At 50.5% G+C, this 23,448-nt stretch overlaps 3 protein-coding genes across 6 annotated transcripts in view; 2 read left to right on the top strand and 1 right to left on the bottom strand.

Moving 5' to 3' along the window:
- The first annotated feature begins 87 nt into the window (after positions 1-87).
- On the top strand, positions 88-13,172 carry abi2b (abl-interactor 2b). Of its 4 annotated transcripts, XM_084447020.1 has the most exons (10): positions 88-237; positions 2,802-2,969; positions 4,799-4,975; positions 5,505-5,605; positions 6,425-6,571; positions 8,208-8,332; positions 11,137-11,292; positions 12,093-12,176; positions 12,541-12,729; positions 12,991-13,172. In XM_084447020.1, exons 1-10 carry the CDS (start codon positions 121-123, stop codon positions 13,164-13,166), a joined length of 1,440 nt encoding a protein of 479 aa, XP_084303146.1. In that variant the 5' UTR covers positions 88-120; the 3' UTR covers positions 13,167-13,172. The 4 variants fall into 4 exon arrangements, with proteins under 4 accessions (XP_084303146.1, XP_084303148.1, XP_084303147.1 ...); XM_084447022.1 differs by lacking the exon at positions 6,425-6,571; XM_084447021.1 differs by lacking the exon at positions 12,093-12,176.
- A 2,632-nt stretch (positions 13,173-15,804) lies between these two features.
- Positions 15,805-21,393, bottom strand: LOC311316213 (integral membrane protein 2B-like). The gene is made up of 6 exons (XM_084447028.1): positions 21,242-21,393; positions 18,947-19,078; positions 18,069-18,293; positions 17,580-17,690; positions 17,239-17,389; positions 15,805-16,558 (listed from the first exon to the last, which is right to left on the bottom strand). The coding sequence occupies exons 1-6, from the start codon at positions 21,326-21,328 to the stop codon at positions 16,470-16,472; spliced, it is 795 nt and encodes a 264-aa protein (XP_084303154.1). The 5' UTR covers positions 21,329-21,393; the 3' UTR covers positions 15,805-16,469.
- An 857-nt stretch (positions 21,394-22,250) lies between these two features.
- Positions 22,251-23,448, top strand: part of LOC311315800 (protein Shroom2-like) — a gene marked incomplete at both ends in the record, with an annotated part of 29,017 nt that continues 27,819 nt past the window's right edge. The window contains 1 exon segment of the mRNA XM_084446498.1: positions 22,251-22,451. Within this exon segment, the coding sequence (XP_084302624.1) occupies positions 22,251-22,451 (201 nt within the window).

Here is a 23,448-nt window from a genome sequence, read left to right as displayed (position 1 = left end):
AAGCAGGGGGAATGGGAAGCAGGGGGAATGGGATGTCTGCTCGGTCCAGAATCACTCTACCTCTGAGAGGAGCGGTGACGCTAGGAAGCGAGCAGACAGTAGCTAGCTAAAGATGTGAAAATGGCGGAGCTACAAATGCTTTTGGAAGAAGAGATTCCAGCTGGACGCAGCGCATTACTTGACAGTTTCACCAATTTGGAGCGAGTTGCGGAGTATTGCGAAAGCAACTATGTTCAGGTAATAACCAAATATAACGTAATGAAAGATACATTCGAAGATAGAGTGATACTTGATGGTGGGTGAAGTGATGGCTACGGACTACTAGTAGCTAGCGCGTCCGATGATGCTGGCCGAGACGAGCTAGCGCGAACCAGCTATTTTGCGGGTTGTTTCTCATACGGAACAACATATTAACCACATAACTGGATAGATTATAACTCGTCACGCTGAACATCTATTAGGTTAGTGTTTTTGATCAACTTTGGTCTTTTCCTGCAAGCAAAAGACATGAAAAATCGTAGCTAACGCATTAGCCACCTTGCTAGCTAGCTCGTTAATAGCCCGGGCCAGCCTCAACCCGAGCACCCATCAGGCAGACCGTCCACACAGCTGGGCTGTGATCGGGACATCGTGGCGGGTTAGGGGACCGAGCAGACAGCTGGGCTGTGATCGGGACATCGTGGCGGGTTAGGGGACCGAGCAGACAGGCAATACTGCCGCGGCGTATTGATCATGGTTCATTTGATGTCAAAGTGACAGCCCTTGCTGTCTAGTAGTTTCCTGTAGCCTAATTCTCTTCATACAGCTCTACCAGCAGCAAATAGGTAACGTTAGCTAGCTAAATTAGTGCATGCATGTGGAAAAAACACGCAGATTAATCTGATCTGTCAGATGTTAACTAGTAAAGTTAGCTAGAGATTATTCAGTGGCTGTCTATACTACATTAACTACAATTAACTATTTCCGGAATCCTGCCAGTGTTTGTACTAATCTAGCGTAACTAAACCCGAATTAGGCATATGCGCGTGCCTACTATAGCCATTTCTGTGTAGGCTATTTGCTATGAGTCCAGTCCACTTGATAGAAGATGCCATACGAACTACCATCAATCCTGAGAAGGCCACTGTTCATCCAGACTAGAGGAGAGCCAGGGGAATGCTGGCTGACTGTGTTTATCCAGTTCCCTCGCCTGTACAGTAGCTACACGTGAGAACAAGGCTCTCGCCATCTCTTTCACGTGAGGTGTCAAGTGAGACAGTTTTCCTAGTGTGAGGCTCTGACAGTGTGTGAAACCAAAAACGTGTGAATCAATGATGGAGCCGGTTGAACAGGTTGTTTCTGGCCTTAGACTTTCCCCTAGACAGCATTGACTTGTAGCATTCTCCAGGGTTCATGGGTGCAGCTGTCTTCAGGTAAAGTGTGTTCGTGGTGATGCAATGCATTATCATGGGGATGGCGGGCCTGTTCAGTCATCATGGCTGTAGGCTAAACAGGAGCCGATAGTTGGGTTTCATGTGGTAAAGTCAGTCATTGTTCCAGAGAACAGGATAATCATCTAACTGTTGATCATATGGAGTTACACAGTCAGTCGTCTCGCTCTCTCTCAAAGGGCACTCAGGGTTGTCTGACATCCAGGCCATGAGATGCTAAACTGGGATGTGAAGCACTGCGGGAGAAAAGTGGGCTAAACTGTTCCCCTCTCTCTCTGTCCCTCTCTCTCTCTGTCCCCCTCTCTCTCTGTTCCTCTCTCTCTCTGTCCCTTTCTCTCTCTGTCCCCCTCTCTCTCTGTTCCTCTCTCTCTCTGTCCCCCTCTGTCCCTGTCCCCCCCCCCCCCCTCTCTCTCTCTCTCTCTCTCTCTGTCCCCCTCTCTCTCTCTGTCCCCCTCTCTCTCTCTTCCTCTCTCTCTCTCTCTCTCTCTCTCTCTCTCTCTCTCTCTCTCTCTCTCTGCTCTTTGGTGCTGATTTTCTCCCCCTACTTGTTAGGTTTGCGCACACACTTTGAAACATTGCAGTTGAAACTGCCAAAGGCTAATCTGTGATTGCGTCAATAATACAACCCATGTTGGCCAAGCCCGGGCTATATAGGTCATATATACGTAGCCACTGTTCTGCTAGGGAGAGGTTAGCTGGATTCATGTTCTTTCGGATTGAGGCCTAGCTGTTTTTGATGTGTTTTTCTTGCTTGTGCTATTTGAACTTGTCAGAGGCACCTCTGTTCTCACTCTCTCTGAGCTAATTCAGCAGCTCTGGCCTTGTATCAGAGCGAGCGACAGGAACCACATCATCATGCCATCGCGCTCAGCGCCAACATCTGTGGAACTGGCTTTGTGATCCGGCGTCTGTCTTGAAATTCCATCGCAGATCTAAGGCTCTTTGATCATCATCAACGGCACCGAGGGAGAGACATTTAATCTGATGAGGTGTGATCGTTGCATTTTCCACAGGTGTGAGTCTTCGGTTCGGTGTGTGTTCTACGGAAGCCTTGATTACTGCAAGATAACCTGTTTGCTTTCATGCTGGCGGTGAATTTCAATCAAGGAATTTTCATGGCTTCCCCAGAGGCACGCTGGCCTTTTATGGACTGTGATGTAGCTGACTGTGGTGATGTAGGGGGGGAGGGGGCGACATGGCATCGCCAGGAAGTCCCGATTCCTGTTTCCCTCACGAAACCTTAGCTCATCCTGCAGACCTTTGGATATTTCTCTCTTCAGATCAGTGCTTTCATGCTCAGGGCACCTTTGACCCCCTCCAGTCATCATCAGTATTGTCTCTGTCTTCCTCTCTGCTTCTGTTTCCTCCCAGTCGCCGGACAAGCACCGAGCTCTGGAGGAGACCAAGAACTACACCACCCAGTCCCTGGCCAGCGTGGCCTACCTCATCAACACCCTGGCCAACAACGTGCTGCAGATGCTCGACATCCAGGCCTCCCAGCTCCGACGCATGGAGTCCTCCATCAACCACATCTCCCAGGTACACAAACACACACACACACACACATGGAGTCCTCCATCAACCACATCTCCCAGGCACACACACACACACACACACACACATGGAGTCCTCCATCAACCACATCTCCCAGGTACACACACACACACACACACACACACACACACACACATGGAGTCCTCCATCAACCACATCTCCCAGGTACACACACCGAACACACACACACACACACACACACACACACACACACACACACATGGAGTCCTCCATCAACCACATCTCCCAGGTACACACACACACACACACACACACACACACACACACACACACATGGAGTCCTCCATCAACCACATCTCCCAGGTACACACAAACACACACACACACACACACACACACACACACATGGAGTCCTCCATCAACCACATCTCCCAGGTACACACACCGAACACACACACACACACACACACACATACACATGGAGTCCTCCATCAACCACATCTCCCAGGTACACACACACACACACACACACACACACACACACACACACATACACATGGAGTCCTCCATCAACCACATCTCCCAGGTACACACACACACACACACACACATGGAGTCCTCCATCAACCACATCTCCCAGGTACACACACACACACACACACACATGGAGTCCTCCATCAACCACATCTCCCAGGTACACACACACACACACACACACACACACACGCATGGAGTCCTCGATCAACCACATCTCCCAGGTACACACACACACACACACACACATGGAGTCCTCCATCAACCACATCTCCCAGGTACACACACACACAAACACACACACACACACATGGAGTCCTCGATCAACCACATCTCCCAGGTACACACACGCACACACACACACGCACGCATGGAGTCCTCCATCAACCACATCTCCCAGGTACACACACACACACACACACACACACACACACGCATGGAGTCCTCCATCAACCACATCTCCCAGGTACACACACACACACACACACACACACACACACACACACACACACACACACATGGAGTCCTCCATCAACCACTTCTCCCAGGTACACACACACACACACACACACACATGGAGTCCTCCATCAACCACATCTCCCAGGTACACACACACACACACACACACACACACACACACATGGAGTCCTCCATCAACCACATCTCCCAGGTACACACACACACACACACACTCACACACACACACACACACACACACACACACATGGAGTCCTCCATCAGCTACATCTCACAGATCCGGACTAGTGTGGCAAATTTCAAGGAATTTCATTAATCGATAACTGTTAACCTTAACAAAAAATAGTCGATTAATTGATAAGAATGTCCCACGCTGGACTGCACTTTGCTCACTTCATTTTTGTGTCTTTTTCCGTTGTGTCGTTGAAATTTCCCAGCATCCTTATCCTTCACTACATGGCGTGGCGCCCTCATGTGCAGTCAGACCCTAAATCATGACTACATTTCACGCAACTCCCGTTGATAACGTTCGTTCCAAAAAAAAAATTCTGTTCCATTAACATGCAATTAATCGAGTAACCAAATCTTACTTCAGTAAATTCTTATCGGTAATTAATCGATAGTCGATTAACTGTTAACATCCCTAGTCCGTACAAACTCAGAAACTTAACCGCAGTGGCACTCACACAGTCACACACTGCTGATTGAGCCACTGTTGACCGCTGTTCACTGCTGTCCCTGTGCCTGTCCCTGTCACTGCTGTCCCTGTCACTGCTGTCCCTGTCACTGCTGTCCCTGTGCCTGTCCCTGTCACTGATGTCCCTGTGCTCGTTGCTCTCCAGACAGTGGACATTCACAAAGAGAAAGTGGCGAGGCGAGAGATCGGCATCCTGACCACCAATAAGAACACCTCTCGCACACACAAGATCATCGCTCCGGCCAATCCGGAGAGGCCTGTCCGCTACATTCGCAAGCCCATCGACTACAGCCTACTGGACGACATGGGCCACGGAGTGAAGGTAGGGCTCGTCCGCCCCCGGGACGCAGGGTAGCTAGCGTAGGCAGTCCGTCTGTCTGGTTACCTGCTCCTTTGTCACTGCATCATAGAAGTGTGGGAAAGGTTGAGCTGCTCAACATTTGTTAACTGTTCAATGTTGAGGTGTGTCGCCCACCGGCACAGGCCCAAAGAGAGGTGGGGTTGTTAGACTAGAGTGTGACTCTCTTCAGACAGTGTGTCACATCACATGCTACCAGTGGCTTGAATACCATGTAGAGCGTGTAGCATCACATGCTGCCAGTGGCTTGAATACCATGTAGAGCGTGTAGCATCACATGCTACCACGGTTTTAATTGCGTGTGTATTTCCCTCCTCACTAATCCTCCTTTCTGCTTTCTCTCTTTCTTACTGCATCGCTTATTTACCCTTTTAAAATGAACCCTAGTGGTTGCTAAGGTTTAAGGTAAGAATCTACAAAGCACTTATATGTGTTACGGTGGACACAGGTGTGTGTGTGTGTGTCATGTTTTAACCCTCTCTGTGTCGTGTAGGCCAGTGCCCAGAACATGAAGACCGGAGGTGCCCTCCCTCGGACCAACCCGCCCACACAGAAACCCCCCAGCCCACCAATGACAGGGAAGGGAACACTTGGGTATGTCAACCACTCAGGTAACCTCACTTCCTGTCCAGAGACGGGAAGTGTGTCCAGAGACAGGAAGTGTGCAGCATTAGTATTTGAGATCAGATGTGTCCGTGTCTTTGAGTCTTCACGTCTTTGAGTATAAGTGTAAGATGTTAAAGTCAAACTGTGTTATTCTGTCCCTGTTTAAGTATTCCTCAGGCTCAGTAATGTTGTGTGTGACGTCACCCTGAAGGACAAGTGTCGTCTGTCTTGTGTGCTGTGTCCCCTTGGCTTCATGACCCTCCAGTGTGTCCCCTGCAGCGGTGACCTCTGCTAGCTGTCCACAGTTCAGAATGTCCCCGTCCTCTTACAGGGGACGCTTCGTCCTCGCTGGGGGTTTTCTTCTGTTCTATTTCTAGCTTTCTTTCTTTCTTTTTTTTCCTTCCTTCATTTTTTTAAATTATTTTTAGTTTTTTTTTTTACTGTTATTTTATTTTTCCAAACATGTGACCCAACCCCACCCTGGCTGTTCATGCTGTCCATAGCAACAGTGCTTTGAGTTGACCCAGTCATGACTAGATGAAAACATGCTAGTTCATATTCTGCCTTTTTTCTTTCTTTCTTTCTTCGAGCTGAAGTGCATCAGTCTAGCCTCGCAGTCCTCGGTCGATATATCGCTGTGTTCCCTGCGACTACAGCGCCGGTGGACTAACCATGCCTTTCTTCACCAATACCCCCATTTTGAGTTTGCACATGTTTATTTCTTGCTTTTCCCTCCACCTTTTTGTCCCTCTCATCCCCCCCTCCACTTGTGGACGTTGACCTCCTCTCATGCCCCTCCCCTCGCAGGCGCCACTCCCCCTATAGGACGCTCGAGCCGGTGCGTCCGCCCGTTGTCCCTAACGACTACGTCTCGAGCCCGACGCGCAATGTGGCGCCGCCCCTCCAGAGTCCCGCACGCACTGCGTCCGTTAATCAGAGGAACCGCACGTACAGGTACCCCCGCATGCTCCCAGCACCACACCGCTGCACCCCCCCACCCCCCCCCCCCCACCACCACCAGCACCCCCGCACACTCCTGAACTGGACTGGACACGCCTAAAACACGCCCCGCACCACCACGCCCTGGAGACCACATCACCTGGGCTCCTACCGGTGACGGCAGAGTCCGACGAAAGCAGCTGAGCTATTTGCCCCTCCTCTTCCTGTCTGAGACAAACACTGAAGTTCTGGCTGACTTGATTTCCTGGCCTTAACCACACAGGACCTTTCCCTGACTATTCTCCCAGCACCAGCCTTTCTTCTTTGGTCCACTCATCCCTCCATCCCTCCATCCATCCCTCCGTCTCTCAAGCATTCCTCTCTTCATCCGTCTCCCGTCCTCATCCTCGCCTGCTGTCTCAGAACCCTCCAGCTTGGTCACGTTCTTTCTCGTTGTCTTTGTCTGTTCATGTCGCTGAGTCACGTATTCGCCAGTCACTTCCTGCTGAATGTCATGTGTGTTTGTGGCGCTCAGGGTTTCTTTGCTGCTGTCCTCGTCAACTCGGCGTCAGAAGGCCTAGCTGTTAATGTCCTAGAGCGTTCAGGGGAGTGTTCAGAGGAGCGTTCAGAGCTGGGAGCAGGGGAGCAGGGGTTTGGGCAGTTTACCAGGACAGCGTACCTTGTGTACCTGGTCTCCATAGAGGGAGAGTGATGAGCAGCGCTCTAGTGGTGTGTGACGGTGTGTGTGTGTGTATGGGTGTGTGTGTGTGTGTTTGTATGGGTGTGTGTGTGTGTGTGATGGTGTGTGTGTGTGTGTGATGGTGTGTGTGGGTGTGTGTGTGTGTGATGGTGTGTGTGTGTGTGATGGTGTGTGTGTGTGATGGTGTGTGTGTGTGATGGTGTGTGTGTGTGATGGTGTGTGTGTGATGGTGTGTGTGTGTGTGTGATGGTGTGTGTGTGTGATGGTGTGTGTGTGATGGTGTGTGTGTGATGGTGTGTGTGATGGTGTGTGTGTGTGTGATGGTTGTGTGTGTGTGATGGTTGTGTGTGTGTGTGTAATGGTTGTGTGTGTGTGTGTGAGTGTGTGTGATGGTGGTGTGTGTGTGTGTGATGGTGTGTGTGTGTGATGTTTGTGTGTGTGTGTGTGTGTGTGTGATGGTGTGTGTGTGTGTGTGTGTGTGATGGTGTGTGTGTGTGATGATTGTGTGTGTGTGATGGTGTGTGTGTGTGTGATGGTGTGTGTGTGTGTGTGTGTGATGGTGTGTGTGATGGTTATGTGTGTGTGTGTGTGATTGTGTGTGTGTGTGTGTGATGGTGTGTGTGTGTGTGTGTGTGTGTGTGTGTGTGTGTGTGTGTGATGGTGTGTGTGTGTGTGTGTGTGTGTGTGATGGTGTGTGTGTGTGATGATTGTGTGTGTGTGATGGTGTGTGTGTGTGTGATGGTGTGTGTGTGTGTGTGTGATGGTGTGTGTGTGTGTGATGGTGTGTGTGTGTGTGTGTGTGATGGTGTGTGTGTGATGGTTGTGTGTGTGTGTGTGTGATTGTGTGTGTTGTGTGATGGTGTGTGTGTGTGTGTGTGATGGTGTGTGTGTGTGTGTGTGTGATGGTGTGTGTGTGATGGTGTGTGTGTGTGTGTGTGTGTGTGTGTGTAGCAGTGGGAGCAGTGGGGGGAGTCACCCCAGCAGCAGTCGCAGCAGCAGCAGAGAGAACAGCGGAAGCGGCAGCGTGGGTGTGCCCATCGCCGTGCCGACGCCGGCCCCGCCGACTGCGTTCCCAGGTGAGGCCCCGCCCAACGACCGCCTGACGCTCAGTAGACCAGTCTGACTGTCACACTTCTGTAATGGCTCCTCCCCCCCAATGTTATCTTTGGATTTCCCCAATGTTGTCTTTACCTCCTTCTCCTGTCTGTCTTCCTTCCTTCCTCCCTCCCTCCCTCCCTCCCTCCCTTCATTCCTCCCTCCCTCCCTTCCTTCCTTCCTCCCTCCCTCCCTCCCTTCCTTCCTTCCTTCCTTCCTTCCTTCCTTCCTTCCTTCCTTCCTTCCTTCCTTCCTTCCTTCCTTCCTTCCTTCCTTCCTTCCTTCCTTCCTCCCTCCCTTCCTTCCTCCCTTCCTTCCTTCACGCTGCCTCTCTCAATTCCCCTGCTGCTGATGTTCCAGGCGCCCCCCCCGCCTCCGTCAACTCTGCAAAGCCTCTCCCCACCTCTGCCCCGCCCCCTGCCCCGCCCCCCGCCACCACCGCTGTCGACGGGCCCCCCGCGGCCACGAACCCCCCCACCGAGGCCCCCCCCGTGCCCCCTCCCCCTCCCCACCTCCCCAACTCCGCCCCCTCTAGCACAAGCCCTGCTGCTTTCTGCACCCCCGCACAAGGTGAGTCTCCCCCCCCCACCAACACCCTCCCCCCACCACCACCAACACCCTCCCCCCCACCTACACCCTCCTTCCAACACCACCAACACCCCTCCCCCCTCCCCCCACCACCACCAACACCCTCCCCCCCACCTACACCCTCCTTCCAACACCACCAACACCCCTCCCCCCTCCCCCCACCACCACCAACACCCTCCCCCCCACCTACACCCTCCTTCCAACACCACCAACACCCCTCCCCCCTCCCCCCACCACCACCAACACCCTCCCCCCCACCAACACCCTCCTTCCAACACCACCAACACCCCTCCCCCCTCCCCCCACCACCACCAACACCCTCCCCCCCACCAACACCCTCCCCCCTCCCCCCACCACTATCAACACCCTCCCCCCACCACCACCAACACCCCTCCCCCCTCCCCCCACCACCACCAACACCCTCCCCCCCACCAACACCCTCCCCCCACCACCACCAACACCCCTCCCCTCCACCAACACCCTCCCCCCACCACCACCAACACCCCTCCCCCCTCCCCCCACCACTACCAACACCCTCCCCCCAACACCACCAACACCCTCCCCCCACCACCACCAACACCCCTCCCCTCCACCAACACCCTCCCCCCACCACCACCAACACCCCTCCCCTCCACCAACACCCTCCCCCCACCACCACCAACACCCTCCCCCCACCACCACCAACACCCCTCCCCTCCACCAACACCCTCCCCCCACCACCACCAACACCCCTCCCCTCCACCAACACCCTCCCCCCACCACCACCAACACCCTCCCCCCACCACCACCAACACCCCTCCCCCCTCCCCCCACCACCACCACTACCAACACCCTCCCCCCAACACCACCAACACCCTCCCCCCACCACCACCAACACCCCTCCCCCCCACCAACACCCTCACCCCCACCACCCCCTCCTCCACCCCCACCCCGCCCCATCTTGTCCTCGTATTTGCTTTGCATCCATGGTTCACCCAGGTTTTTATACTGGGCAAAGGACAGGAGTTCCTGTCCTTTTGGTCAGTGAAACGCAGCAAAGGTCCACCCACCTGGGGTGCCCTGGGATGCGAAACGCACTCACCTTATTTCCTAGCATTCCTAGCAGACCTTATGTCCCCGTCCTCCTGGTCTGTCCCTGTCCTCCTGTCTGTCCCTGTCCTCCTGTCTGTCCCTGTCCTCCTGTCTGTCCCCGTCCTCCTGGTCTGTCCCCGTCCTCCTGTCTGTCCCCGTCCTCCTGGTCTGTCCCCGTCCTCCTGGTCTGTCCCCGTCCTCCTGGTCTGTCCCCGTCCTCCTGGTCTGTCCCTGTCCTCCTGGTCTGTCCCCGTCCTCCTGTCTGTCCCCGTCCTCCTGGTCTGTCCCCGTCCTCCTGGTCTGTCCCCGTCCTCCTGGAACAGACTCCTCCAGATCACCTGTCTCTGTTTGGGTCATTCCTCAAAATCCATAGATTGATTCTTGCATGAGATGTGTTTGGCCCCGTGGTGAGATCAAGTTGTGTTCTATGATGAGGTCATATTTGGCCCCGTGGTGAGATCAAGTTGTGTTCTATGATGAGGTCATATTTGGCCCCGTGGTGAGATCAAGTTGTGTTCTATGATGAGGTCATATTTGGCCCCGTGGTGAGATCAAGTTGTGTTCTATGATGAGGTCATATTTGGCCCCGTGGTGAGATCAAGTTGTGTTCTATGATGAGGTCATATTTGGCCCCGTGGTGAGATCAAGTTGTGTTCTATGATGAGGTCATATTTGGCCCCGTGGTGAGATCAAGTTGTGTTCTATGATGAGGTCATATTTGGCCCCGTGGTGAGATCAAGTTGTGTTCTATGATGAGGTCATATTTGGCCCCGTGGTGAGATCAAGTTGTGTTCTATGATGAGGTCATATTTGGCCCGTGGTGAGATCAAGTTGTGTTCTATGATGAGGTCATATTTGGCCCCGTGGTTGAGATCAAGTTGTGTTCTATGATGAGGTCATATTTGGCCCCGTGGTGAGATCAAGTTGTGTTCGATGATGAGGTCATATTTGGCCCTGTGGTGAGATCAAGTTGTGTTCTATGATGAGGTCATATTACGGCTCAATATACTTGAAAATGATCCGTGCTCTACGATTGAAGTTCCTGTTGTGACCACCCTGCTGTTATCCACTGTGATGACCGTGATCCCAGCGCCTCTCTCTGCTGCCCCCTGGTGTCTGTCCCCAGGCGCTGCTCCTCAGTTCTACAGCATGAACCGGCCCACGCAGAGCCCCCAGGTGGTGGGGGGGTCCCTGCCCTACCGCCGGCCCTCCTCTGTGACCGGTCAGCCCACTCTGCCCCAGAACCAGCTGAACGGAGGGCCCCACTTCAACCCGAACCCAGGTACCAGCACGTCCGCTCTGGACTCTCCCTCTGTCACCAGCCAGAGCCACGGCTCCTAGTCCTGGTCTGGTCCCTTCGGTCGCGTCGCTGCTGCTACGTTTCTGTGAGAATCCGCTGTCGTGACCGTAGCCATGTGTGTGTGAACATGCCCTTGTGTGTGTGAACATGCCCTTGTGTGTGTGAACATGCCCTTGTGTCTGAACATGCCCTTGTGTGTGAACATGCCCTTGTGTGTGAACATGCCTTGTAGAACGGGTCCAGTTCCGGGTCCAGTCAGAAGCTCCTGGTTCGCTGCGTTCAGCGTCGTCTTTAGTGAACAGATTCCGCTGCTTTTACTCAGTCTTGTAGTTCCTGCGTATTTAACTGGCTTCTCTCATGTCCTAATGCCCCCACCACATTCCCTGTCACTCCTCTTCTCTCCTCCTCCTCCTCCTCCTCTTCTCTCCTCCTCCTCTTCTCTTCTCTCCTCTTCTCTTCTCTCCTCCTCCTCCTTCTCCTCCTTCTCCTCCTCTTCTCTTCTCTCCTCCTCCTTCTCATCCTCCGCCTCCTTCTCCTCCTCTTCTCTCCTCTTTCTCCTCCTTCTCCTCCTCCTTTTTCTCCTCCTCCTCCTTCTCCTCTTCTCTTCTCTCCTCCTCCTTCTCCTCCTCTTTCTCCTCCTCCTCATCCTCCTCTTCCTCCTCCTCCTCCTCTTTCTGCCATCGCGACACTCCTACTTTCTTTCTACCCCTCTTATCTCTCCAACCTGTTCTGTTTCCTCTCCTCCTCCTCTCCTCCCCCCTCGTCCTGTGTGGTGGGATCAGGGGCGCTCGCCCCGCCCCCCCCCTCTGTGCAGATCACCCCCCAACTCCCTCTGATGGGCTTTGTGGCTCGGGTCCAGGAGACCAGTAAGTGGCTTTCGGCTTCTCCGCCTCCGTGTGCGATGCCCCGCCCCCGCCCCACCCCTGGCCAGATGCATGAAGTCACGCATGTTAGCAAACGTTAGCGCGTTATTAAGCACGTCATCTGTGAGTCTGTCTGCGTGGATCTCTCTCTCTCTCTCTCTCTCTCTCTCTCTCTCTCTCTGTATTTGAATATATTTGCACAAGCGTGCTTCGTCCCCGTTGACGGCTCTACTTCCAGCATGGACCTGCCAACCCAGCCATAGCTCGCATGGGCATGCAAGAATCTAAACAATTATTTCTATTTTTCTGCAACCTCTCTCTGTTCCTGATCGGTTTTGTCTGCTCTCTCCCCCCCCCCCCCCCCCAGTCTCGGACGTGCCCCCTCCTCCCCCCCCTGCAGAGGAGGCGGTGTTTGAGGAGCCCACCCCCCCTCCTCCGCCACCAGAGGACTACGAGGATGACGAGGAGGAGGAGGAGGAGTCGGCCGTGGTGGAGTACAGCGACCCCTACGCCGAGGAGGACCCCCCCTGGGCCCCACGCACCTACCTGGAGAAAGGTGAGCCCCCCCGCCCCGCCCCCCCGGACCTGACCTTCTCCACCTCCACTTCCTCCTCTCTCTCTCTCTCTCTCTCTCTCTCTGTCTGAAACACACCGTTTCTCTCACTCTTACTCCTACTGACTCACACACACACACTCAAACACACTGTCTCTCTCACTCTCTTTCTCCCTCCCTCCCTCACAGCACACACACAGTCTCTCTCTCTCTCTCTCTCTCTTCCTCTAAACTCTTTAATCATCCTGGCCCCTCCCCCCTCAGTGGTGGCGATCTACGACTACGCGTGCGACAAGGAGGACGAGCTGTCGTTCCAGGAGGGCGCCATCATCTACGTGATCAAGAAGAACGACGACGGCTGGTACGAGGGCGTGATGAGCGGGACCACCGGCCTGTTCCCCGGGAACTACGTGGAGTCCATCATGCACTACGCCGACTGAGCGCCTTCGGCCCCACGGGGGACGGGGGGGGAAGGGGGAGGGAACGACGGGAGGTCAAAGGTCAAAGACTTTGTCGGACAGAGCATGATCACACTACAGATCGAAGAGGAGGAGGGAGGAGCCGCCATTCGCCGCCGAGGTACCGAGCGGACGGACCTGTTGGGGTCTTTCAGACGATGGAGGACATCGTACAACGACCACTAGAGATGTTCCCTGTGTTGTTGTTTTTGGGAGGAGGAGAGGGTTCGGGGGGGTAGGGTTCATGGTTTTTGGGAGATTAATTTCACACAGAAACAGCCACCAGGATTATTGTGCTTTGCGTCTTTTTTCTTTTTTTTTTTTTTTTTTAAAGCCCTTTTTTTGTCCCTTATTCTAAACCGTTCTGTTCATGTGGACCCAGTAGAGGGAGGGAGGGGGGGGGGGGGAAGAAAAGCAAGTGGGTTTATTTGTCATACAGCATCACACTCTCAACACGTGCAGCGGGCGGTGATACATGAGGACACACACACACACACACACACACATGCATTAGTGGTCGCCGATGAAAGGTGTTCACCTCTGACCCTTCCATGCTGTCCTTCCTCCAAGGGCAACCAGGAGCGGTGCTATTCCAAAACCATATTTATTTACCTGGACCTGCGAGTGAGCAGGTAGATGAGTAGGAAGCTGCTGATAAACGACTACAGATCCACACCTCCCCGCCCTGCAGGAGGAGGAGGAGCAGGAGAACACCTCCTCCTCCTCCTCCTCCTCGAGCTCCAGACTCAAACATGCTGTTCTACACCCCAGAGCTGGTGTGAGGAAGAGGACGCTGAGGTGTGGGCTGGTGTGAGGAAGAGGACGCTGAGGTGTGGGCTGGTGTGAGGAAGAGGACTGCGCTTCAGATCTTTATACACTGTCCTGGTTGGTTGGGCAGCAGCAGGTAGGAGGTGCCAAAGCTGACCGTCACTGAGAAGCACATCATGTCTTAATCTGACTAATATAGAGAGAAAATGGATTATCAGGCGGATGGTTACAGTAGAAGAAGCTCAAATTATCATCCTATTGTCCTAGTTCAAGTTCTCACCCATTTAGGCTCCGCCTCCTCTCCAGTAATGACTGATTTGCTGGCTCTTTCCTCTGGGCAGGTTAGGGACGCATCCTAGGAAACAAGGTCAGGTGTTGAGAGGGAAGGAGACGAGGGAAGGAGACGAGGAGGGAAACCCTGAATTGCACAATTCCTGAGATTCTGAAGTCTTAAATTAGCGCCTCTTCCCTGTGAGAGGGAGAGTATAATCTGGCCAGGACTGAGTGAGCAGCAGAGGTCAGAGGTTATGAAGATAATCTGCACTCTCACGCAGTGTTCAGTTGTATAAAAGAGTTTTGCTTTTCTCCATCTTGTTTTTCCCAGTGGACCTGACCAAAGGGTGCAGGTGTGTTATGCTTGCAGAGTGGCAGACTGCATGTTTTGATTTAAAAAAAAAGTTTTTTTTCTGTTATTATATTGATGATTATTGTCTTAATATTTTAGATATGGTGTGGTTGTTGGTTTGGTTTTGAAATTCACCCATATTACCATCATTGACTGGGATTTTTGATTATGCATTTAGGTGATTAAAGACGCTTGTGCCATATTGAAGTGTGCGTGCGTGTGCGCGCGCGTGTGTGCGCGTGAGTGTGTAGGTGTTAAAAGGTTATCACTTCCATTTGCAATAAATAAATTGGCCAGTGTGGGATGGGTTGAAATTTAGCCTAGATCTTTGAGATTGTATTGTAAAGCACATACATTTGTATTAAGGTTCAGAGAACTATAATTGAGAAGAATCTATATAAATGTAAGCTGAATTACTCCCATAGAAGTGGAGTAATGAAGCTAGAATAGAAGCCAGCCATCGATAACTGTTATAGGCAGCAAAACATAGAAAACCTCAGATAAGGTCTGGTTGCTGATGCATTGAGTGCTTGATGAACCTGAGGTTCAGTAACTCCCATCTGATTGGCTGTGTCTGGGGAGGGGAGGGGTTGAGGGCTCTGTGCTTGTCTGTTGGTCTAAATCTTTATTTTCTATTAAAAGTTGGTCTGTGTGCGAGTCTTGCATGCCATTGTTCTTATTCTGTACTGATGTCTGAAACCCAAGTGGCAAGATCACCCCCATCATAAGGCCAGCCCACCACTGGACACCTGAGAACCACCAGCCTCATCCAGAGAGACTGGACACAAGTGAACTCTGACCCCCACGCCTGAACTCTGCTATGTGAGACGAGGCCTAGAGAATAGAGCTGGTAAAGGTAGAGTTCACTCAAAATTGAAAAGAAAAGGATACTTCTTACCTTGACACTAGTTGATTCCACCAGACAGTCTTGGCAACAGACTTTGGTTCCTTGGTTACTGATTGGCAATTTACTGAAAACATTGGTTCCAAGTTAACATGTAACTGTCTGAGGGAATCCACTGAATTTGATGCAAGGGTTTAATTATGTTGATTTACTTGTTTTGGGTGAACTATCCCTTTATGTAAATGGTGAAAAAAATGTGTGTAATAAACAAGTGTTCCCTCAAATCACACACAAGTTAACAGTCCATAATGCCATTGTGTTGCACAGTCAAAGTTGAACTGCAGAAATATCCTATTTGTAAAATCATGACAAAGAAATAAAATGGTTAAGATTTATTGGTGTGTTAATCTTCTTTTTACATACAGGCTATATACAAGTTAGTGCCATGTGCTCCGTTTTCCACAAACATCTGTGCTCTGAGGGAATCTCATCTTGCTTCCAGTGCACTGGTAACAACAGCAGATACAAAAATCATCTAAGCTAAGAACGCATCTTCTCATCAGGAAAAACTACAGTCCCACCCTTGAACAGTCACATTACTGTGACGTGTATTCAGGGTTAAAACACCTACTAAAGTGTTCCTTTACATTAAATTCCAGTAGAGTACATATACAAACGTGAAAACCACCCCCAAACCGAAAAGCATAACATACTGAATACCTCCTTGTGTCTTCACCGGATAGTTCACTAAAAATACATTACAGAAGGATTTTCTTCTTACCTTGAACAATGGTATGTATATTTTGTGAACTATGCCTCTAAGGGAGTTGCCCCTATAAGGTATTTGTACACAGAGAAAAAAATATATTTGTATTATACCTAACCTTACACAGTTATTGCTTGGGATTATTCATACATGAACTCACTCTCTACCAGCAGTACTTCAGGAGTACAGGAACTATGACGACGGTAAGGAAACGGGAAGTTGGAAAAAGATCTCACTGTCCGTGAGTGAAACTATACAGTCGGACCAGACGATCCCTCCTCTTTAGGGCTCACAGATCTCAGTCTCCACCACAAACTTGTTCTCAAAGTGACGGATCTTGAGGCAGTTCAGGGCTTCGCGCTTCTGGATACCTGCGGGAGAGAGGAGAACGAGACGGCGAATCAAACGAGTTACTCCACTAAAATGGCTGTGATTGAACCACTGATGGACGAGCTCAACTCAGGCTGCCTCGTTACCAGTCCTCTAATCGTGTTCTGGATTCTCACTCTTCTCTCTTAGGTGTGCATTGAGTCAGACGGACTTAAAGCATAGAAGTACTAAAGCCTGCATCTCTCCCCACACACCAATCTCTGCTTTTAAACCCACATAGAAGAAGCACAAGTTCTCTCTACGCTTATAGGGGAAAGGAGAGGAGCATTTCGACTAGGGATGTTAATAGTTAATCGACTATCGATTAATTGCCGATAAGAATTTACTTGAGTAAGATTTGGTTATTCGATTAATTGCTTGTTAATGGAACAGAACTTTTTTGGGGGGAACGAACGGGAGTTTTGTGAAATGTAATCATGATTTAGGGTCTGACTGCACATGAGGGCGCCACGCCATGTAGTGAAGGCTAATTGGGATGCCGGAAAATTTCAATGACACAGTGGAAGAAGACAAAAAAAAATTAAGCGAGCAAAGCGTAGTCCAGCGCGGGACGTTCTTATCAATTAATCGACTATCGTTTGTTAAGGTTAACAGTTATCGATGAATTAAATTTCTTGAAATTTGCAACCCTAATTTCGGCCCAAGGCTGACTCCTACTGACCAGGGATGGTGGCCCTGCGTTCCAGTCTGTAGGTGTCTCTGCCCCGGCACATGCTGTAGATGAAGAATCCCAGCTCCTCCACGTTGTCCAGGCGCTCGGTCACAATCATCTGCTCATGGACCAGGTAGGACTGGGGCAGGTAGGTGCGCGCCTGGGACATTCAAAAGGAAGGTTAAGTTAACTAAAGCAGTTACACTAAGCTGTTACATGTGTGTGTGCTGTAGTTACTCAGGTAAAAACCTAGCAGTGCAACTTCTGCTGTTGGTAGTTGGACGAACACGACTGAGCGGTTTTGGTTATTTTGGAGACGGAGGGGGGGGGGGGGGGGGGGGGTTGGTCACCTTGATGTTGACAAGCAGCTCCAGGAAGTCCTTGGGTGGCATGACGATGGAGGTGTTGAGGGGGATGACGTAGCACTTGTTCAGGCTCAGGTCCAGGTAGGCCGTCAGCCTCTGGGGAATTAGAGAGTGGTAGAGCAAGATGAGAGAAAGAGAGAGAGAGAGAGAGAGAGAGAGAGAGAGAGAGGAGTAGCATTTCAGAGAAAAGCCACCACTGAATCCCACTGCTAAGGACATGCCATCACAACGCTGGACCGAAAACACAGGCCGACAATCAGACGAGCGCTGTGAATACTGGTGGGTCACTAGGTGTTTCTTCCATGTTACTAGGTGTTTCTTCCATGTTACTAGGTGTTTCTTCCATGTCACTAGGTGTTTCTTCCATGTTACTAGGTGTTTCTTCCATGTTACTAGGTGTTTCTTCCATGTTACTAGGTGTTTCTTCCATGTTACTAGGTGTTTCTTCCATGTTACTAGGTGTTTCTTCCTCACCCTGTGGAAGTCGTGGACGATGTCGGCGGGGTCGCTGTCGGAGAACTCGGGCACCGGGACGCTGATGAGTTCCACCTGCTCCTCCTCCAGCACGCGGATGCTCTCCTGGATGTGTCTGAGCCGGGCCGGCAGCCCCACCTGCTCCTCCGCCTCCTCCTGCACCTCCTCCTGCTGCACCATGTAGTCCTGCTCCCGGTAGTCCACCCCGCAGAAGTACACCGCCTCCTGAGGAGCACAGGGCCATCAGCGCTGAGGAGCACAGGGCCATCAGCGCTGAGGAGCACAGGGCCGTCAGCGCTGAGGAGCACAGGGCCTTCAGCGCTGAGGAGCACAGGGCCATCAGCGCCGAGGAGCACAGGGCCATCAGCGCTGAGGAGCACAGGGCCGTCAGCGCTGAGGAGCACAGGGCCGTCAGCGCTGAGGAGCACAGGGCCGTCAGCGCTGAGGAGCACAGGGCCGTCAGCGCTGAGGAGCACACGGCCGTCAGCGCTGAGGAGCACAGGGCCGTCAGTGCTGAGGAGCACAGGGCCATCAGCGCTGAGGAGCACAGGGCCATCAGCGCTGAGGAGCACACGGCCATCAGCGCTGAGGAGCACACGGCCATCAGCGCTGAGGAGCACACGGCCATCAGCGCTGAGGAGCCGGACTCCAAACTTTACTTTGACTTGACTGAGTTTATTTGACCAGAGACAGTGCAGACCAATCCAATAGACATGAAGCATGAATACAACTGTAAATATGCCAGCATTAACAGGGTTGCTAATTTTCAGCTGCAGTCTCTGGGCTAGATGTTAAAGCCTGGTAAAAGACATAATAGAGAAACACATTTTTATGTCGCCCACATCGTCCATAGAGCTGTGGCCGGCCTCGCTGCTCACCTGCGTCATGTAGGACTTGTAGAGGTAGGCCCCGCCCACGACCACCCCTGAGAGCATGAGGGCCAGACCCAGACACATGCACCAGCACCAGGCCTTGGACTGCTGACGCATGCGCACCCCCTCCTCCAGGTCCTGACGACACACACGCACACACACACACACACACACATTATGACATTATATTCATCTGTTGAAGCAATGTGGATCAAACAGACCTAAACACAGGCCCTAGGTATATATTCCCTTTTTTTTTGTTCAAATGAGGGCTGTCAATGTTCACGCTTTAACGTTCGTTATTAATCTGGAAACGTTAATGCATTTTTTTTTTAATTAACACAAATTAATCATATTACCAAATTTGAATTTGAACTTCTTCACGTAATTCCAAACGTGTTTTTCTGGCTGAATTAGTGAAAGGATGTGAAATGCTGATAAGTTATCTGCGTGATTCACATGCCTCTCAGTAGCCAGTTCAGCCAGGTAAACACACAGATGACCCCATGACCGAGGAGAATCCCCCCACGGTGCTCGATGGCACATTTCGCTTGAAAAATCTTCCAAGATGGAAGTTTAGATAAAACCAAAGTTGTGTGCACATGTTGCAGTGCACATGTTGCAGTGATGTAACTATCTTTCTACCCAAGCAAGTTAAGTAAAAGAAAAGCTTGCTACCTATGTAGATAAAGGGCTCATTCTAAGGTAATGAAAAAAAGTGATTCTTATTTTCATGGGATTATAAACTAATTAAATCATACTTATGAATATATTCAATTTCTGCCAAGTCTACACAAAATTCTACACACTGCACCTTTAAACCAAAACATGCTTTTGCATTCAGTTTCATTGTGACTAGTGAGAGATCATGAGGCCAGAAGGTCATGTAGCTCAGCAGCGTTGTCAGGACACTGCACGGGTCGCTACTCCTCTCTTCTGCTCCAAAACCCCATTTTGTTTGAACTTTGACCTCTCGTCCATCCTCCCCCATCTTCACCGCCCCTTTCTAACATTCCTGTCTAGTTGTGGTCTCACTCCCGGTCTCACTCCCTGTCCCTGTTAAGTCCCCCCGGGGTTTTTGTTCATTTTGGTCTCTTTCTTTGTGAAGGTGTTTATGGTGTCAGGGTGAGGTTCAAACAACGAAGGCTGTGATGTTTCAGGAGATATGGAGTAATTTACAATAAGACTGACACCTCGAACAGCTGTAGGCCCACAAGTGCTCCATATATCACTTCCCCTGCTCCTGCTGTTCTTTCAGGGTTTCTACTTCTACTTATATCCCTCCACTCGGGCTCCTTACCCTCCGGACCACTATTTCATTTGTGCACTGATGTCCGACAACACAAAATGTTCTACTTGTGACATAAACCAACTGAAGGCGTGTCACCTTAGCACCACAAACAGACCATGTGAATGTAGGCTGTTTCAAATGGTCTCACTGGCCTGATGCATGTGAGACTGGTGCATTCACGCTTTTGAGAACAGATTCCAGAAAACACTCAAAATGTCTTATACCAGTAAGAAAACACACCAATATGTTTTAACATGGGCGTGGAACAGGGGGTGGCATCCTGTTGACCACTGACAAACTTCAAGTCAGCATGGAAGTAGGCTACATCCAACTTGCACGGGGTGTCACTTTCCTAGAACAATGTCTCCTTCCTCTTCCACACACGAGACAAGCAGTCCTGGACGTTCCTGTGTTTGGGTTCATTACGGTTGCAGACGGACCCCTCTGACAAACGTTACTTTTCATTGTTTCCATAATGTCAACCCCACAAAATCAAACGTGACTGACGATCAGACAAACACGTCTCAGGATTAATGTCCAAGTTTGTGTGCACAGACAGAGAGAGCATCGGATTGCTAGTCAGCCATTTTCAGACGTCGCAAAAATTGATTAAAATAACGGTTTAACGTATATATAGCTTATGCTCATTATGTTCATAAACACGCATATATGAATATGTTGCATAAAACATGCAAGCACGATATAATTAAACATTTAGGCCCAGGTCGCACGTTATGGGTTTGCGATCTTGGGACAAACTGATCTCTTGAGATTGCACGGAGCAATCTATCGACTATCGACGGGCCAGACAACTCGTAGTTACCAATAGCCTGTCAACTCAAACCATTATGTCAACCTGAAGAAAGAAAAAAAATCGCACAAAGAATGCAACAGTCACATCCATGTTGCTGCAACATTTAAATGCTTGAATTAGCCTACATTGTTACAGTGAGCGATTTCCTCCATCGAATAATGTGCTTTTTCAAACGGCTACATTTTAGACGACTCACCCTCTCTGTAGGAATAAGGGCTTCATCGGTGCATGTTTTTTTCGGATCCTTTTGTCCAAAAGACGAGTTAAATGTTACTTTCACCATTGTTAAAGCTGGATGTCCTGGGTCGTTAGAGGCCTGTCTGCTCAGCTAGAACCCGTGCAGCGTCTGATTACAGTGACGCAGATAACATAAACACGAACCTAGCGGTCACGAGTGGTCACAGTTAAAGCTGCCATGTCAGATATCTGCAGCAAAAGGCTAGATCTATGCAATATTTTGCTGTGCGATCGTATCTTAAAACAAACTGAATTCAGTAGGATACCAACATTTACTGTGCTATATTTTAATATAGCCTAGTAGACTACAAATGTCATGCCGTTTTGTTCAATTATTTTCAATAGCATAGAGCACGCTGTATTGTAGCCTAAATAAAATATTATTTGCAAGTGAAAAATGGCACATAAACATTTATTTTGTATTGTAGGAGTTTTGTAGTCTGCAAGTCTAGCACATGTTGGGCTATGTTCGGAAATGGCCTGGAGCAAACGGCTGCACGCCCTGTCCTCTGGGAGGCAGTGTGATTTAAGAAATCCTTCAAACTAACAAGCGGTCTGGCCATTTATAAACGTTGAAATTACCAGTGAAACGTAGCCTAAATACTCGGACGGGAGACTTGTAAACGCTTGTGGGAGACAGTTGTAAGGAGCATAGTCTGATAGTGGAACAGTCTGATAGTGGAACAGCCGAGCTGGAACGCGCCCATAGCAGAGCGCGCGCGCAGGTGTTTGAGCTGCTGTTCTTCATCTGCTGGAGTTGTCATTCTGCTGGGCTCTTCCATAAATGCACTGAGCACGCGTAGTGAATTATAGCCTATTTGGCTGATTCATTGTGGCAATGGAGCTGGCACAACTTACATCCTACGAAATAAATTCACTCGGGACTCAGCTGGCAGTCTTATTTGTCAAGTAGCTTTATTGACATCATCATCTGTTTTTCATGGAGCCTCATCGACCCTCAACAAAACATGGACCTCGTTGATTACGGGACCGACCACAGAATTTCTGCAGAAAAAGTAAAATGGTTTCAAGATGTTGACAAATTGAAGGCTTCGGGACAGGATGACAATGTCTATAAACTTGTGGATGTTCTCCTAATCGGTGGGGCGCCGTGGGGATTCACGCTGAGAGGGGGTCGGGAGCATCGAGAGCCTCTGATCATAACCAAGGTAGGCTATCTAACGATGATGGTGATAAATGATGAATAAAAACTTTATTCACACACTTTTCATTGTTTTTGGTAGCTAAAGCGCGTGTGTATGTTCGTGTCTGTGTGTGTTACTTGAGGATAGCCTACTCTGTTTCAAGATGAACAACCTCATTAGGCTAATATTTTGCAGCACATAGGCCTACTTTCTTTGCACCTTATTGTATGACATTTTACTGTGGAAAATCATTATTTTTCTTTCCACAAGGGGTTATATCTGACTCCACCATGACCCCTGGATTTGCATGCTTCTGGCATTTATCACTCTCATCCTACATCCCATTGCAGAGAGGCCCCATGTGAGCTTTTAGGCACCTGCCAAATGTCATGACGTTTGATGAAGTCTCTCTGGTCTCTAGCTTTAGCCTGGTCTCTCTGGTCTCTCTCTTTAGCCTGGTCTCTCTGGTCTCTAGCTTTAGCCTGGTCTCTCTGGTCTCTAGCTTTAGCCTGGTCTCTCTGGTCTTTAGCTTTAGCCTGGTCTCTCTGGTCTCTAGCTTTAGCCTGGTCTCTCTGGTCTCTTTAGCCTGGTCTCTCTGGTCTCTAGCTTTAGCCTGGTCTCTCTGGTCTCTAGCTTTAGCCTGGTCTCTCTGGTCTCTAGCTTTAGCCTGGTCTCTAGCTTTAGCCTGGTCTCCCTGGTCTCTAGCTTTAGCCTGGTCTCTCTGGTCTCTAGCTTTAGCCTGGTCTCTCTGGTCTCTAGCTTTAGCCTGGTCTCTCTGGTCTCTAGCTTTAGCCTGGTCTCTCTGGTCTCTCTCTTTAGCCTGGTCTCTCTGGTCTCTAGCTTTAGCCTGGTCTCTCTGGTCTCTCTCTTTAGCCTGGTCTCTCTGGTCTCTCTCTTTAGCCTGGTTCTGAGGGAGTCTGCTTTCCTTCCTCCCTCCCCAGTCGTACCAGGAACCAGTTAGGAATGCCGAGGAGAGATAAGTGGGAATCTCCAGACTAAGTTTCCCCTGATAGACCTTGAG

Source organism: Borostomias antarcticus (assembly GCF_949987555.1).
Source record: "Borostomias antarcticus genome assembly, chromosome: 12".
Classification (NCBI taxonomy): domain Eukaryota; kingdom Metazoa; phylum Chordata; class Actinopteri; order Stomiiformes; family Stomiidae; genus Borostomias; species Borostomias antarcticus.
This window is presented reverse-complemented; position numbering and strand designations above follow the sequence as displayed.